An 18802-nucleotide genomic window follows, 5' to 3' on the forward strand; every position below is an offset into this window, starting at 1 on the left:
GCCATGTAAGATTAGGCGGCCGCCGGCTTACCGGGTATGAATAACTGTTCACTTTTAACCAAGTTTGAAGGAGGTACACTTGGTCGCAAACAGCAGAGTTGACTGGGCGCCTTACAGTTGCACCAAAAGTCACTGGTAGATTCATTGTGGCGGAAACAATGCAGTCTCACACGCGATGTGGGTGAATGACGAAAACAAGCACAAATAAGGCTGGATGAGACGATGACAGTGTCGGGGTCACCACTGTGGCTATCACGGAAGATTAGTTGAAGACACATTTATTGGTCACTCATACATATAACAATGAATGGCTGTTACAGATCTGCGTGCCGAAAGTTAACACAAGAACATACTAGTCCAAAGAAGGAAGGTACCAAAGATAGGACATTCTGCGCCAGAGACGCCACAAACCAATTGTGTGATGATAATGTTAGTAATGTTATTGAATCAAATGTGTCAAAAGTGGATACCAAATTTGGTATGGTACCGGCGGAACATGGTAAACAGGAAACAGTAATGCAGAAAATATAACTGAAAGTATGCAAGAAGTGTTTGCAGCATTCATGGATTCTGTGAAAGATGGACATACTAATTTGGCTGACACAATTGGTCAGAAAATCAGTAAACCTGATGAAAAAATCGAAATGCAAACTAGTGATTTTAATGAAAAAATTAAAGAGCAGACTGCAGTTTTAAAAGAAATGTGGAAAAGTGATTTGAAGTCATCAGAAAGTAAAGTGGATGGCAAAATGTTTCAAGTTGAGAATATCCACCAACAATCCATTAAAACTGTAAAAAGTGAATTAACAAATGCCTGCTTTTGGAAACAAAGGGTAGATGTAATAAATGAACTTGTGCTGAAATTAGAGGTCAAAATAGCGGCAGTAGACTCTATATGTGTATATTTTTCACAAATTGTTAGACAGTAAAATCAGTTCTGTATATGCCAAATGTATGAATGAAGTAAAAAGTGTGTCTGACTGAGTGTGCGTGTTTGAAGAATATTTTCTTCTGCTAAGTAACCAGGTAGAAGGGGTTGAAAATAAGTTGCATGAGCATAGTAGTATATTATGCCAAGTTGAAACTAACCTCAGACATGGAACTAACAGTAGAGGATGTAGGTTTGTAGCAGAATCGTCTGAAATATCATATGTCGCTAACAGGCAGTATTTACGTTTTGATCCAACAGGATATGTGCATCCAAAAGAATTCTGGAATGACTTTGAAGGTGTTCTACCTAGTTTGTGGTCAGACAGACAAAAAATTGGGTTCATTACGTCTAAATTCTTGGGAGAGGCTAGAATACGGGGGATTATCGCTACTGAACAGTATGATACTCTAGCTAAATTTAAATAGGTGTTTTTTAAAGAACATTGGAGCGAGCAAAAACAAATGGGGTTGCTAAATAGCTTCTGGGCTGAGGAAAAGTTTAATCCCAGAAAGGAAAGCGTAAGAAAGTTTGCATTAAAGTGGATGACAAATTTGTCATATTTAAACAATAAAGTTGAGCCAGAACAAATTGTTATGGGCCTGGAAGTTAAACTGCCCATGAACTGGCGAAACAAAATTATTGCAGCTCCGAGGGATGACGTTTGTAAAGTCATTAGTTATTTGGAGAGAGTTGAGAAGTTGTTGCATCATATTTATTACATATTCGTGTACTACATAAAGAAATACGAATGTTTTAGTTTGACAAACGTATAAGTACGTGGTATCACGTAACATTCCGCCAGTGCGGACGGTATTTGCTTCGTGATACATTACCCGTGTTATAATATACCGTTTACCAATGGCGGAAAAGGTCGATATCGTGTTGATGTATGGCTATTGTGTTCAAAATGCCCAACGGGCGTGTGCTATGTATGCTGCTCTGTATCCTGGATAACGTCTTCCAAGTGTCTGGACCGTTCACCGGATACTTACGTTATTTAAGGAAACAGGAAGTGTTCAGCCACACGTGAAACGTCAACCACGACCTGCAACAAATGATGATGCCCAAGTAGCTAATCCGCACATCAGTAGTAGAGAAATTGCGCGAGAATCGGGAATCTCAAAAACGTCGGTGTCGAGAGTGCTACATCAACATCGATTGCACCCGTACAATGTTTCTATGAACCAGGAATTGCGTGGTGACGACTTTGAACATCGTGTACAGTTCTGCCACTGGGCACAACATAAATTAAGAGACGATGACAGATTTTTATACGCGTTCTATTTAGCACGGAAGCGTCATTCACCAACAGCAGTAACGTAAACCGGCATAATATGCACTATTGGGCAACAGAAAATCCACGATGGCTGCGACAAGTCGAATATCAGCGACCTTGGCGGGTTAATGTATGGTGCGGCATTATGGGAGGAGGGATAATTTAATAGATGACAATCGAAATGGTGCAATGTATGCTGATTTTCTACGTAATGTTCTACCGATGTTACTACAAGACGTTTCACTCATGACAGAATGGTGATGTACTTCCAACATGATGGATGTCCGGCACATAGCTCGTGTGCGGTTGAAGTGGTATTGAATAGCATATTTCATGACAGGTGGATTGCCCCCCCCCCATGAACCATGGACCTTGCCGTTGGTGAGGAGGCTTGCGTGCCTCAACGATACAGATAGCCGTACCATAGGGGCAACCACAACGGAGGGGTATGTGCTGAGAGCATAGTGAACGTATTATAGTGGTCAAGATAGACACGAAGCCCATGCCTACCACAGTAGTACAAGTTTATATGCCAACTAGCTATGCAGATAACGAAGAAATTGAAGAAATGTATGATGAGATAAAAGAAATTATTCAGGTAGTGAAGGGAGACGAAAATTTAGTAGTCATGGGTGACTGGAATTGGACTGTAGGAAAAGGGAGAGAAGGAAACATAGTAGGTGAATATGGATTGGGGCTAAGAAATGAAAGAGGAAGCCGTCTGTTAGAATTTTGCACAGAGCATAACTTAATCATAGCTAACACCTGGTTCAAGAACCATAAAAGAAGGTTGTATACAAGGAAGAATCATGGAGATACTAATGGAGAGAGAGATGAAGAAGACAGAGATTTAGGAACCAGGTTTAAAACTGTAAGACATTTCCAGGGGCAGATGTGGACTCTGACCACAATCTATTGGTTATGAACTGTAGATTAAAACTGAAGAAATTGCAAAAAGGTGGGAATTTAAGGAGATGGGACCTGGATAAACTGACTAAACCAGAGGTTGTACAGAGTTTCAGGGACAGCATAAGGGAACAATTGACAGGAATGGGGGAAAGAAATACAGTAGAGGAAGAATGGGTAGCTCTGAGGGATGAAGTAGTGAAGGCAGCAGAGGATCAAGTAGGTAAAAAGACGAGGGCTAGTAGAAATCCTTGGGTAACAGAAGAGATAATGAATTTAATTGATGAAAGAAAATACAAAAATGCAGTAAATGAACAGGCAAAAAGGAATACAAACGTCTCAAAAATGAGATCGACAGGAAGTGCAAAATGGCTAAGCAGGCATGGCTAGAGGACAAATGTAACGAAGTAGAGGCTTATCTCACTGGGGGTAAGATAGATACAGCCTACAGGAAAATTAAAGAGACCTTTGGAGAAAAGAGAGCCACTTGTATGAATATCAAGAGCTCAGATGGAAACCCAGTTCTAAGCAAAGAGGGGAAAGCAGAAAGGTGGAAGGAGTATGTAGAGGGTCTATACAAGGGCGATGTACTTTAGGACAATATTATGGAAATGGGAGAGGATGTAGATGAAGATGAAATGGGAGATACGATATTGTGTGAAGAGTTTGACCGAGCACTGAAAGACCTGAGTCGAAACAAGGCCCCGGGAGTAGACAACATTCCATTAGAACTACTGACGGCCTTGGGAGAGCCAGTCCTGACAAAACGAAGAATATAATAATTCCAATCCCAAAGAAAGCAGGTGTTGACAGATGTGAAAATTACCGAACTATCAGTTTAATAAGTCACAGCTGCAAAATACTAACGCGAATTCTTTACAGACGAATGGAAAGACTGGTAGAAGCCGACCTCGGGAAAGATCAGTTTGGATTCCGTAGAAATGTTGGAACACGTGAGGCAATACTGACCTTACGACTTACCTTAGAAGAAAGATTAAGGAAAGGCAAACCTACGTTTCTAGCATTTGTAGACTTTGAGAAAGCTTTTGACAATGTTGACTGGAATACTCTCTTTCAAATTCTAAAGGTGGCAGGGGTAAAATACAGGGAGCGAAAGGCTATTTACAATTTGTACAGAAACCAGATGGCAGTTATAAGAGTCGAGGGACATGAAAGGGAAGCAGTGGTTGGGAAGGGAGTGAGACAGGGTTGTAGCCTGTCCTCGATGTTATTCAATCTGTATATTGAGCAAGCAGTAAAGGAAACAAAAGCAAATTTGGAGCAGGTATTAAAATCCAGGGAGATGAAATAAAAACTTTGAGGTTTGCCGATGACATTGTAATTCTGTCAGAGACAGCAAAGGACTTGGAAGAGCAGTTGAACGGATTGGACAGTGTCTTGAAAGGAGGATATAAGATGAACATCAACAAAAGCAAAACGAGGATAATGGAATGTAGTCGAATTAAGTCGGGTGATGCTGAGGGAATTAGATTAGGAAATGAGACACTTAAAGTAGTAAAGGAGTTTTGCTATTTGGGAAGCAAAATAACTGATGATGGTCGAAGTAGAGAGGATATAAAATGTAGACTGGCAATGGCAAGGAAAGCATTTCTGAAGAAGAAAAATTTGTTAACATCGAGTATAGATTTAAGTGTCAGGAAGTCCTTTCTGAAAGTATTTGTATGGAGCCATGTATGGAAGTAAAACATGGACAATAAATAGTTTGGACAAGAAGAGAATAGAAACTTTCCAAATGTGGTGCTACAGAAGAATGTTGAAGATTAGGTGGGTAGATCATGTAAGTAATGAGGAGGTATTGAATAGGATTGGGGAGAAGAGAAGTTTGTGGCACAACTTGACTAGAAGAAGGGACTGGTTGGTAGGACATGTCCTGAGGCATCAAAGGATCACAAATTTAGCATTGGAGGGCAGCGTGGAGGGTAAAAATCGTAGAGGGAGACCAATACACTAAACAGATTCAGAAGGATGTAGGCTGCAGTAGGTACTGGGAGATGAAGAAGCCTGCACAGGATAGATTAGCATGGAGAGCTGCATCAAACCAGTCTCAGGACTGAAGACCACAACAACAACATCGGATTGGTCGTCGAAGCACGTACGTTCACCGGATCTGACGTCCCCAGATTTCTTTCTGTGGGGAAAGTTGAAGGATATTTGCTATCGTGATCCACCGACAACACCTGACAACATGCGTCAGTGCATTGTCAATGCATGGTCGAATGTTATGGAAGGCGAACTACTCGCTGTTGTGAGAAATGTCGTTACATGTATTGCAAAATGCATTGAGGCTGATGGACATCATTTTGAGCATGTATTGCATTAATGTGGTACTTACAGGTAATCACACTGTAACAGCATGCATTCTCAGAAATGATTAAGTTCACAAAGGTTTTTGTATCACATTAAAACAACCGAAATAGAATGTTCAAACATACCTACTTCTGTATTTTAATTTAAAAAACCTACCTGTTAGCAACTGTTCATCTAAAATTGTGAGCCATATGTTTGTGACTATTACAGCGCCAACTATCACAAAGCAAAAAAAGTGGTCCAACAAGCATTGATAATTCTTCATGTACTACACGAATATGTAACAAAAATGGGGATTCCTAATTTAAAAAACACAGTTGATATCCCTTTGGCCTATGGCAGCGCCATCTAGCAGTCCAACCATAGCGTCATCTGGTTTCCCCCTTGAAGCTAGACACTTTTCATTCTTTTTAGTTTTTTCGTGTGACGCTTATTTCGTGAGATATTTGGCCTGGTCACGATCAATGGCCCACCCTGTATACATAAAAGGTATGGGCAATATGGGGTCAGAAAATGTGTAGTGAGAATTAGTAAACAGAAATCTTTAATAATATGTGGAGACGTGTAAAAGCAAGACTCGAAATATGTGACACATGCCAAAAAGTCAGGGCAAATAATAAAATAATTCAAGGGCAAATGTATAGTGTTCAGCCACAAATAACTGGACCTTGTTGTCTGTGATTTTTTCGGACCATTAGCTGTGTCTTGAGATGGTTGTGTTAGTGGATGGGTTCACAAAATTTGTGAAAGTATACCTAACTGAGAAGGCTAATGCAAAAGTGTTAGTAAATAAATTGCAGAAAAACTACTTCTTGTTTGTAGGAGTCCCAAAAGCTATCTTGTCTGATAATGGTTCGCAATTTGTTTCCAATACATTTAAAGAATGTTTAGAAAGCCTGTGATTTTTTCGGACCATTAGCTGTGTCTTGAGATGGTTGTGTTAGTGGATGGGTTCACAAAATTTGTGAAAGTATACCTAACTGAGAAGGCTAATGCAAAAGTGTTAGTAAATAAATTGCAGAAAAACTACTTCTTGTTTGTAGGAGTCCCAAAAGCTATCTTGTCTGATAATGGTTCGCAATTTGTTTCCAATACATTTAAAGAATGTTTAGAAAGCCGAAACATTGAGCACATGAAGATTTCAGGGTGTTTTCCACAAGGATGTATGTGTGAAAGGATCATGAAGGAATTGAAAAGGTTATGTTGTACTTACTGCCATAGAAAACATATTCCTTGGGCACAACATATAGAATATTTTGAAGATGTAATTAATAGCACAAAGCGTGGGGCTACAGGTTTCACTCCATGTGAATTGATGTGTGGCGTAAGACCAAATAATTTGCTGTTTAAACTGATAAAGTTTCCTGTTATTGTAGACATGGCACTAAGTGTAAAGGAAAAAATTGCAAGAGAAAACATTAGGAACAAAGAATTGGAACGAAAAAGACACCATGATGCTAAGTCTCCACCAACGAATTTCCAAATTGGAGATCTGGTACTAATCAAAACAAGGCAAAAGTCAAAAAAGATTTCTGCAGACGAATATATGGGTCCATTTAGGATTACTGAAAAACAACACCCAAATGCGTATGGGTTGGTATACTGGAAAATGGGGAAACCAATGATTTTAAGAAATGTCATCGACTTGCAAAGATGCACTAGTCGAAAGTTAGATGTGAGATAAGCTCGGAGGCCTCACAGTGCGTTGTAACCTATGCAGTGCTAGCTGTTTGACGAATGCTAGGTGCTTGAGTTACTGACAGTGCTACTTCAGTTTCTTTTCGTATTATCAATCTTCCTCTTCTGTCATTCTGAGCTGAATCTATCATCTTTAGTTTTCTTCTCTATCAGTAAAGGTAAAGCTGTTGGGGTCCTCAGAGGGTGTTGCAACCTATGCAATGCTAGGTGTTTGACAAACACCAGATGCTCGAGTTATTGACAATGTTATTTCAGTTTTTTTTGTATTGTCAATCTTCCTCTGATGTCATTCTAAGATGAATCTATCATCTTTAATGTTGTTCTCTATCAGTGAAGGTAAAGTTTTTGAGAGCCTCAGAGGGCATTGTGGCTTCTTATGACGAAATACGTTTTATGGTGAGAGAAATGGGGGTCAAATTGTAACGGAGTGAAGTGATGACATAAGTATGTTAATGTAGGGAAATGAAAGTAACAGGATGTGACAAGTGCAGTTAATAAAGGAAATTTTGATGATGAACTGTCGATCTCATTTTTGAGACGTTTGTATTCAGGTCAGGAAAAGGCATGTTGTAATGATGAAAAGGGATATACAGTGGCTACATAATAAAGGAAGTTTAGCAAATATGACGAAAAATATACCTGGATAAACCTGAAAAAATTACACTCCTGGAAATGGAAAAAAGAACACATTGACACCGGTGTGTCAGACCCACCATACTTGCTCCGGACACTGCGAGAGGGCTGTACAAGCAATGATCACACGCACGGCACAGCGGACACACCAGGAACCGCGGTGTTGGCCGTCGAATGGCGCTAGCTGCGCAGCATTTGTGCACCGCCGCCGTCCGTGTCAGCCAGTTTGCCGTGGCATACGGAGCTCCATCGCAGTCTTTAACACTGGTAGCATGCCGCGACAGCGTGGACGTGAACCGTATGTGCAGTTGACGGACTTTGAGCGAGGGCGTATAGTGGGCATGCGGGAGGCCGGGTGGACGTACCGCCGAATTGCTCAACACGTGGGGCGTGAGGTCTCCACAGTACATCGATGTTGTCGCCAGTGGTCGGCGGAAGGTGCACGTGCCCGTCGACCTGGGACCGGACCGCAGCGACGCACGGATGCACGCCAAGACCATAGGATCCTACGCAGTGCCGTAGGGGACCGCACCGCCACTTCCCAGCAAATTAGGGACACTGTTGCTCCTGGGGTATCGGCGAGGACCATTCGCAACCGTCTCCATGAAGCTGGGCTAAGGTCCCGCACACCGTTAGGCCGTCTTCCGCTCACGTCCCAACATCGTGCAGCCCGCCTCCAGTGGTGTCGCGACAGGCGTGAATGGAGGGACGAATGGAGACGTGTCGTCTTCAGCGATGAGAGTCGCTTCTGCCTTGGTGCCAATGATGGTCGTATGCGTGTTTGGCGCCGTGCAGGTGAGCGCCACAATCAGGACTGCATACGACCGAGGCACACAGGGCCAACACCCAGCATCATGGTGTGGGGAGAGATCTCCTACACTGGCCGTACACCACTGGTGATCGTCGAGGGGACACTGAATAGTGCGCGGTACATCCAAACCGTCATCGAACCCATCGTTCTACCATTCCTACACCGGCAAGGGAACTTGCTGTTCCAACAGGACAATGCACGTCCGCATGTATCCCGTGCCACCCAACGTGCTCTAGAAGGTGTAAGTCAACTACCCTGGCCAGCAAGATCTCCGGATCTGTCCCCCATTGAGCATGTTTGGGACTGGATGAAGCGTCGTCTCACGCGGTCTACACGTCCAGCACAAACGCTGGTCCAACTGAGGCGCCAGGTGGAAATGGCATGGCAAGCCGTTCCACAGGACTACATCCAGCATCTCTACGATCGTCTCCAAGGAGAATAGCAGCCTGCATTGCTGCGAAAGGTGGATATACACTGTACTAGTGCCGACATTGTGCATGCTCTGTTGCCTGTGTCTATGTGCCTGTGGTTCTGTCAGTGTGATCATGTGATGTATCTGACCCCAGGAATGTGTCAATAAAGTTTCCCCTTCCTGGGACAATGAATTCATGGTGTTCTTATTTCAATTTCCAGGAGTGTATTATCAAAGGAATATGAACAAATGTGAAGATTATATATATTGCAAATAAAAATTTTTTATTTCTGTTCAATAGTGTAAAAATATGAAGAAGTGATGTAAAGAGACACTGCATAAAAGTGGTAAATATGTATTATGAAATGTTTGTGAATAATTGTTTTGTATGAAATGTGTTTCTCACAATTAAATTTTCCCCAGTTGAGTTACAGTAAAGGAAAAGTTTAAGTTCTACTTTCAATAGCAACTAATTTGTTTAAAAACTCATTAAGTCTTCTAAAGGAAATAAAGTCTTAAAAAAATTTCTGGTAGATTTGATCTTACTGATTAAAGAAAAACTGCAATACTCTGTTAATTTAGTTTCATTTGAAATCAAGTTAAAGAAAATATAAAATCTGTAAATAATTGTCGGCCGGTGTGGCCGTGTGGTTCTAGGCGCTTCATTCTGGAACCGCATGACCACTACGGTCGCAGCTTCAAATCCTGCCTTGGGTATGGATGTGTGTGTAGTCCTTTGGTCAGTCAGGTTTAAGTAGTTCTAAGTTCTAGGGGACTGATGACCATAGATGTTAAGTCCCATAGTGCTCAGAGCCATTTGAACCATTTTTTGTAAATAATTTGTCGTAATAATAAGTGATTGTGTATTAGGATGTATGTAAGGAAAGTAGTCTTAGATGGAAGTATGATTCCAGGGACAACGTTGCATGTAAACCCTGGAAGGACAGATATATTGAGAATGGAGGAATGTTATGGACACTACAATACAAAGGTGCCATAACCAAAAACCTGGGAAATGTATGTGATGACTATAGTGATTTACGTGTGCTAAGGTAGAATAAAATGCCGTTATTGAATAGAGGAACATAAATCGCAGCACTTTTAAATAAAAAAGCGAAGAAAGGTAACTTTAAAAGACTTTCATGAAAAAGTTAGTAAATATTGAAAATTTGTATCAATTTTGTCAAGTAAGAAATGATTTTTCATAGAGAAATTGAAAGATTAGGCTAGGTTAGTTGTAGAGCGCCAAGTCCAAAGTAAGAAATTTGTAATTTTAGTTAATAAAAATGAGAATTTTTTTAAAGATTTAAAATTTTAAGCCAGATAGATAATTCTGTATAATTCTAAAATTTTTGGAAAAACCTTTATAATCATAGGGGGTGCGAGGCCTGTGTATTGGGAGAATGACTCATGTGTGCACAGTGACAGATGGCTTGAAGTGGGTTCAGTGGAGTACATAGTTCTAATTTTTATCAACCAGAGTACAGTAGGGGACAGAGATATTCAAGAAACAGGTCAAAAGAATGTTTCTGTGAATTGCTCTGTTTATTTCTTGAAAGTTTTTTGTTTACTTATATTTGTACAGTTTTGTACATGTTTTTAGTAGTGTGAATGATGCGTGAATGTGGTCTAAAGTAAATATGTAGATCGTTGTTATATTGACAAACACTGTACAAACTAGTGTGAGAAATTTTTAAGACAGTGTGAATACAGACGATGGAGAATTTTGTATCGTAATATGTTAAGTAAGTTTATGGTAAAAGGAAAGCTAATTCGAGAGAAAATGAAAATAGTTAATAATGCAAAGTATAAATAAAATATCAGAATGCTAAATATTTATTTCAGAAAAAGTACAATTCGAAAGTGTGTTATTTGTAAGGTTGGTTATTCACGAAAAGCGCGGACTAATGCGGGAGAACAATATTTTTCTATTGGCCTTGAAGGAAACTGACCAACCAGAACGGAGTATTCTTTGCTCGTCTTTTCTCTTGGAGGTAGCAGTCTAAGTAGTCGGAGCCCAGCCTTTCAATGGTATGGTCGTGTGTAGTGTGAGCTCTGAAAGAAGTAATAGTTTGCTGGTTTTAGTTGCGCTACATGCCTCAAAAGTGCTTTAAAGTGAAGGCATATTTATTCCGTTGTATTTTTTAGAAAGTACGGATTTTTTTAAGTATTTTGTGTATGAGAAAAGACAGTAATTCCGTGTGGCATACTGAGCAGAACGGTGACCAAAAGCCTGAGTGCATTAGACATAGAGTGGCGAGCATTTTCATTTAAGAACAATCCATATTTAGTAGCTGTTCATGTTTCGGGAAATACTTTACCATATTTTGCTAACGTGAATGAAAGGGTTTGTGCATGACTGTGTTAGGATTAGCATGGGCTTGGCAGTGAACATGTAATTCTAAACTTCAGAATATTCTGAAGTTTTGCCAGTGTTTCCACCTTTCATTCAAAATTAAGACCTTTAGAATAGTAAATAATAAAAAGACCTTTCGCGTCTCTGGTTTGTTAAACTTCCGCTTCCATCTGAATTGCAGCTTCATCTGCTGTCGTGTGTGTCGGAACCTCTATACTCCAGACTGCACCTCTCCGACCAGGGTTACACCTTACTTCAGCACCGGCAGCTGGTCCATATCATCAACAACATCAAGAAACGAGAGAAGAGTGTCTATGTCCCTCCCCCTCCTCCACCCATCCGATGGAAGGGGATGCGGAAGAGTGTGCTCGCAGCACACCTGTGAAACCTAGGGCTCCTGGCAGTAACTTCCGCGCACTGCCAGCACCCAATGCACAAATTACCAACTTGCAGCACACCTATCCCCGCACTCCACAGACAGATGGCAGACACACAGCAGGCAACCCCCCCCCCCCCCCCCCCCCTGCTTTCCGCAGTGTAATTGCTGTGCTGCTTTCACTCCATGTTTGGTGATGCTGTATGTAATTGTCGTCCGCCTTGTGCGTACCCAAACTCTACATGCAGTCCAGTTTAGGTGCGCTGGACCCCGTGACTTCCTCTCAACACCTACAGATGTAACAGTCAGCATCTGGTAACCTGTGTAAGATGTAGGCCTACCTTTCCAACAGTAATCTATTTGTTCCATTAAATTTCGGGTGTGCAGCTGCAAGAATTCTCCTTCTTCGTCTAATATTTCGGCTGTATAACGCTCAGCCATCTTCAGAGTGAGCTGCAAGACTGCCACTCCAGTGCTCACTTCGTCGCTTTATACTCGTGTACCGCGCAACTTCACATTCGGCCATAGATGCAAATGCGCCAGAGACGTTGGTCGGCGGCAGAGACGTGCACAATGCTCGAGTTACATCTATGACTCCGCAGTCGTTCTGTGTTGGCATGTCGATATATCATAGTGAGCTGAACTGTGACGAGGTATTTGTGAGTTTATTACACCAAGTGCCGAATTCCATGATTTATCAAGGCTGAAACCACTATCTCTATTAATTAAATTCGTCGCCAAGCGAATCTCAATTGCCTCCTTCACTATCGAGTCCCAAAACGATGATGTAATTGCCAAAATTTCGACGTTGACATACAGCATACTGTGACCAGTGTCAATACAGTGCTCTGCCACTGCTGACTTGTTAGGTTGTGAAAGTCGTGTACCTCCGGTGTTCTGTACATCTTTCTTGGGCAATACGAGTTGTTTGTCCAATGTAAGAAAGACCACATTCACATGGAATTTTGTAAACTCCAGATTTTCGGAGCAGCAAATCATCTTTGATGGAACCCACGAGTGCAGCTGTCTTGGGTGGAGGACGAAAAATCACTTTTACTTTGTGTCTGCCGAGAATCCGTCCTATTTTTGATGAGAACCTACTCAGGTATGGCAGGAAGGCCATTGATTTAAAGGTTTCTTCGTCTTCTTCTGCTTTATTTGTGGCCTCTTTCGGTTTCATTTTCAGTGCCTCCTGTATTTGTTGTGGGGAGTACCCATTGTCTTCAAACACTCTTTGTAAGTGGGAAAGTTCATCCTGCAGACTGCTTTCGTCAGAAATAATATGCGCTCTATGGGTTATAGTTCGGAGAACACTCATCATCTGGGCAGGATGGTGGCAGCTATTTGCAGGTAAATACAAATCCGTGTGGGGTGGCTTCCGATAAACTTCATGTCCCAAAGTGCCATCCTCTCTGCACCGAAACAGAACATCCAAGAATGGAAGGCATCCCTCCTTTTCAATTTCTTTGTGAACTTTATTTGATCGTGGAGGGAGTTCAGATGTCTTAAGAAGTCTTGCAAGTTATCTTCAACATTGGGACAAACTACAAAGGTATCATCCACATACCTCCAGAAAACCTTGGGTTTTAGGTCAGTAGATTCAAGCGCCTTCTCCTCGAACTCTTCCATAAATAGGTTGGTCACCAGAGGGGATAAGGGACTACCCATGGTGACTCCGTCCATCTGTTCAAAAAATTCGTTGTTAAATAAGACGTATGTAGAGGTCAGAACATGTTTGAATAAGGTTGAAATCTCTTTGTCAAAACTTCTTTCGATAAGTTGTAGAGATTCTGGAAGGGGAACCTTTGCGAATAAAGACACCACATCGAAACTAACTAATACGTCAGAAGGGTACATTTTCAATGATTTCAGTTTACTAATGAAATCAGCAGAGTTTCTTATGTGGTGAGCACATTTTCCCACAAGAGGCGTCAACTACGATGCCAGGTGTTTAGCAACGACATAGATTGGAGAGCCGACGTACTCACTATGGGGCGGAGAGGAATATCTTTCTTGTTGACCTTTGGTAGTCCATAGAATCTAGGAGGCACCGCACCATTTGGTTTCAATCTCCGAACAACTTCTGGTGGGAAGGCAGAATCATTCAGAAGCGAAGCAGTTTTCTTCGCCACTCGATTAGTGGGATCCCCGCTGATCTTCCGGTACATGCTGTCACTCAATAAATTGTACATTTTATCATGGTATTCGTCCCGAGACAATAAAACAGTAGCATTACCTTTAATAGTTGGGAGTACCACCGTCTGAGTATCATGGCGAAGCTTGCGTAGTGCAGCGCTCTCTGGCACAGATAAATTGCTCCTTCATAACTGCAAGGCGTTTTTCACGTCTTATTTCCTCTGCTGAATCCGAGGGAAGTGGTCGAACCGCTTCTTCAATGGCGCTGATAAACGAAGGTAATGGTAGAACCTGTGGCATGGGTGCAAAATTCAGTCCCTTACTCAAAACCATAATCGTAGCATCGTCCATATTTATGACAGGGCGTCGAATAACAGTAACTCGCTGCGATGTCGTCTTCAGTCGACTAAATTTTGCAGCTTGTCTGGAAGTGGCCAGCTCACGAATCCAGTCTGATTTGGCCCGAGCTGTACCATCAATCAAATTCCAAGAATCATAGGGTATCACCACAGACATCTTCAGGTGCAGGCGATAAAGTTCTTCAGAAACCAGGTCTAATTGTCGGCGAGATGTCTGTGGTGATACCCTATGATTCTTGGAATTGGGCTGATGGTACAACTTGGGCCAAATCAGACTGGATTCGTGAAGTGGCCACGTCCAGACAGGCTGCAAAATTTAGTCGACTGATGACGACATCGCAGCGAGAAACTGGAACCACAGCACATATACACATGCATGCAATCATACACACAAAATTCACGCACACATGACCGCTGTCTCCGGCTGTTCTAGCACAAATATTTTTTAAATGGGTAAGAAATGTGAACAATGAATGGTAATTATCAGCACGAGGAATTCAGGGGCATGAGATGCTGCCCCAACAATCAGCGCGGTTACTTAGGAAGGCAATGAAACAGGCAGGAAAGTAGAGAAAGAACGGACATTGAGTAAAGTAAGGCAAATCTAATGTCAAATGACAGAAATAATATCATTACAATAAAGGTAAATAGCGCAAAAATGATTCATGTATACAAAAGAAAATATTGCTTGAATTGCTGCACTTACGAATGAAATGTGATTTTCTGAAACTTAAGATTACGATCGGATCGATGAGTCTACCCTTAAACAACGCGAGCTGGCAATTTTGATGAAACAACTACGTCGCCACACAATCAAAGCACCCAACACGGTTGAAACTGGGCACGGGCACTTTAGAGTGACGTCATCGGGATGTATCAAAGCAGTGAACCACTGAGGTGTGAATGTAGTGAACCTAATGTTTTGGACTAGTTACGATGTTGGACATCGGCTTCAAGTTTGTGACGTAATGACACCTTCCTTCCCTTTTACCTCCATGAGAGTTACACACCGGAAGTTTTTATTCCTTTGCTGTGAATGGTGAGGTTGAGTATCTGATTTTCTGTCCATCTTATATAGCATAGAACTTTTCATTGAAGCTGAGATCGTCTTTGGTGATAGTTACTCGTACGAACCTTGTAGATCTTTTGATAGTCAGATGTGTTATTAGTATCATTATTATCATATTCCGTCGGCTACCACTAGTCCGTCAAACCACAAATAGGACCTGGTGTGGGCTGTAACGAGAGAATTTCAACATCCAAGTAAAAGCGTCTACGTTGTGATCTGGACAGACGATATTTCCAATACACAATTTACGACCGTTCGTTATCTTAGGCGTAGTCTTTACTGTGGAGTCGAGTAACTTGCTTGCACGATAGAGCTAACACAGCAGATTCCTGTGTTATGCTTCTTGAGTATAACTAAACAGAACTAAGGTATTGATTTCTGCTGTGCGACGTTGCTTTCACCTTACGTGTCACTGTGACTCTGTAGTGTCCAATCGCTTTGTTATCACTACGACAGTGGCCGTGTCCGCAGGGCGGCGCGGTATAACAATTCGAGCGAATTTTAACAACACAGATCGCCTGAGATGAATCCCGGCGAACATTTATGGGACATAATCGAGAGGTCAGTTTATGCACAGAATCCTCCACCGGCAACACTTCCGTAGTTATGAATGGCTGAAGAGGCAGCATGGCTCAATATTTCTGAATGGAGCTTTCAATGACTTGTTAACTCCATGAAACGTCGAGTTTCTGCATTATGGCGGCCAAAAGGAGGTCCGACATAATATTAGGAGATATACAATGACTTTTGTCACCTCAGCGGGAATACTAAAGGGTAATCCAGTCATATATGTCCAGCCCAGGGAATTAGAATTTTATTTGTAAACAACATAGCTTCGCAAAAGGTTGGGAAATCAACTTAAGGTGATAATAGCTTGAGTTCACACGGAACTGTAGCTGTTAGAACTATGGCTCCATCAGTCTTTTACCAGAAGTTTTCAAGTTATCAAACAAAATTTTTATTTATAGTCAAGAAAAAAGTGTTAATTTTTGACGCGGTCAGGAAGAAAACTACCTTCGAACTTCTATTTAATAAAATGCACCACCTTCTGATTATTATTAGAGCTACAGAAAGAAACAAAATGTATGCTTTACCACGTTGTCAACGATTTATCGATTTAAAAAGAATTTACCTACATTTCAACATGTGCGTGCATAGATAATTGAGAAACAAGGATCCGGAACTACATATTTCAGCATATTTAAAGATATTTAAAACGAGGAGTAGTGAACCATGAAACGGAATTGGATGTGGGCTGAGCATACAGACAGACGGCGTAAGATGGACCACTAAGGAAAATGTTACCTTAGTTCTGAGTGACGGGAAAATAGAACAGACAGCGATGGAATGGAAATGGATAAACGATATCATAGTGAACTGACAAGACACATAAAGTTCAAGACTGTAAGGTCTGTAAGAGATCTTCTTTGAGCAATGAATGGCAAAGGATGGATGATGTTGACGATGAAATCTTAAGTAAATTTATTTAATATCGTGAACTACTTTCATATGGCGTTCATTACAGAAACTTTTAGGAGTCTATCTGCAAATTAATAATCTGAAAATGACGGCTGTATATTTCGCAAATATTATGCAACCCATTGTGCAGGATAGGTGCAATTAAACTTTCGCTACTTGATCGAGTGTAGACGGAAAACTATTTGTCATGTTCTTTATAATTATCCGGGCTGTTATGCCGTGGTCGGTTGATGAATTCTGTGTCAATTCCTAACGTTTCGTCCCCGTCTGCAGAGGACATCTTCAAGGGGATCTGTAGCTCGATGGAAGGTCCAACACACCCACTGGCTCGCTACTGACAAGGGAACCCCCCATCGCACCCCCCTCAGATTTAGTTATAAGTTGGCACAGTGGATAGGCCTTGAAAAACTGAACAAAGATCAATCGAGAAAACAGGAAGAAGTTGTGTGGAACTATCAAAAAAATAAGCAAAATATACAAACTGAGTAGTCCATGTGCGATATATGCAACATCAAGGATAATGCGTGCTCATGAGCGCCGTGGTCCCGTGGTTAGCGTGAGCACCTGCGGAACGAGAGGTCCTTGGTTCACGTCTTCCCTCGAGTGAAAAGTTTAATTTTTTTATTTTCAGTTTATGTGACAAACTCTTATGTTTTCATCACTTTTTTGGGAGTGATTATCACATCCACAAGAAAACCTAAATCGGGCAAGGTAGAAGAATGTTTTTACCCATTCGTCAAGTGTACAAGTTAGGTTGGTCGAGAACATATTCCTGTCATGTGACGCACATGCCGTCACCAGTGTCGTATAGAATATATCGGACGTGTTTTCCTGTGGAGGAATCGGTTGACCTATGACCTTGCGATCAAATGTTTTCGGTTCCCATTGGAGAGGCACGTCCTTTCGTCTACTAATCGCACGGTTTAGCGGTGCGGTCGCAAAACACAGACACTAAACTTATTACAGTGAACAGAGACGTCAATGAACGAACGGACAGAACTTATCGAAAATAAAAAAGTATACTTCTCACTCAAGGACAGACTTGAACCTAGGACCCCTCGTTCCGTAGTTGTTCACGCTAACCACGGGACCACGGCGCTCCTGAGCTCACACTAACCTTCGTGTTGCATATCTTCCACATGGACTACTCAGTTTGTATATTTTGCTTATTTTTTTTCATAGTTCCACACAACTTCTTCCTGTTTTCTCGATTGATCTGTGTTCAGTTTTTCAAGGCCTATCCAGTGTGCCAGCTTATAACTAAATCTGAGTGGGGTGCGATGGGGAGGTTCCCTTGTGAGCACAAGGGCAATTGTAGAAGAGGAGAAACGCAACGATCAGCTGTTGCGGAGCATGCTTTCCAGCCAAGTAACCACCATATTCGTTTCGAGGAGACGCAAGTACTAGCGGCCACAAGCGGATATTACGAAAGGCTCTACAGGGAGGCAATAGAAATCGCCAAACGCCTTAATAATTTCAATCGAAAGGAGGAGGGCGTGAAATTAAACGGTATATGGATGCCGGTGTTGAAGAAGTTCTGTACCACCCGTCCACTACTGGGTGATGGCAACGGCGATCGACGGCAGCGGACAGCGGCCAATTGCACTGACGTTTTCAAAACACGTGACGTCACTCCTCGGCGCTGGAGCGCGCGGACACGGAATTTAGCGGCAGTCAGTAGCGAGCCAGTGAGCGTGTCGGACCTTACAACGTGCTACAGACCCCCTTGAAGATGTCCTCCGCAGACGGGGACGAAACGTTGGGAATTGACACAGAATTCATCATCCGACCACGGCATAACAGCCCGGATAATTATAATGGACATGACATTTCCGACAATGAAAGTCTACATTTTAGTATGGAAAACTATTTACCGTATGGATACCTAATTTTGTAGGAATGATGTGCAGACTGTGCACTGCTGGAATTACGTTATTGATAGTGTGTATGCTGGCGGCACTGGTATGGCGACGTAGGGTTTGAAGACAAACATCAGTGGGCATTACAGGTGCAGACAGTCATCATAGGTCTG

The 18802-nt window shown here is 41.9% G+C and overlaps 1 protein-coding gene across 1 annotated transcript in view; it reads left to right on the forward strand.

Moving 5' to 3' along the window:
• Positions 1 to 14451: 14451 nt before the first annotated feature.
• Positions 14452 to 18802, forward strand: part of LOC126158826 (galactoside 2-alpha-L-fucosyltransferase SEC1-like) — a 111872-nt gene continuing 107521 nt past the window's right edge. The window contains exon 1 of the mRNA XM_049916470.1: positions 14452 to 14475. Coding sequence (XP_049772427.1) covers positions 14452 to 14475 — 24 coding nt within the window. The remainder of the gene's footprint in view (positions 14476 to 18802) is intronic.

This window comes from Schistocerca cancellata, chromosome 2 (assembly GCF_023864275.1).
Source record: "Schistocerca cancellata isolate TAMUIC-IGC-003103 chromosome 2, iqSchCanc2.1, whole genome shotgun sequence".
Taxonomy (NCBI): domain Eukaryota; kingdom Metazoa; phylum Arthropoda; class Insecta; order Orthoptera; family Acrididae; genus Schistocerca; species Schistocerca cancellata.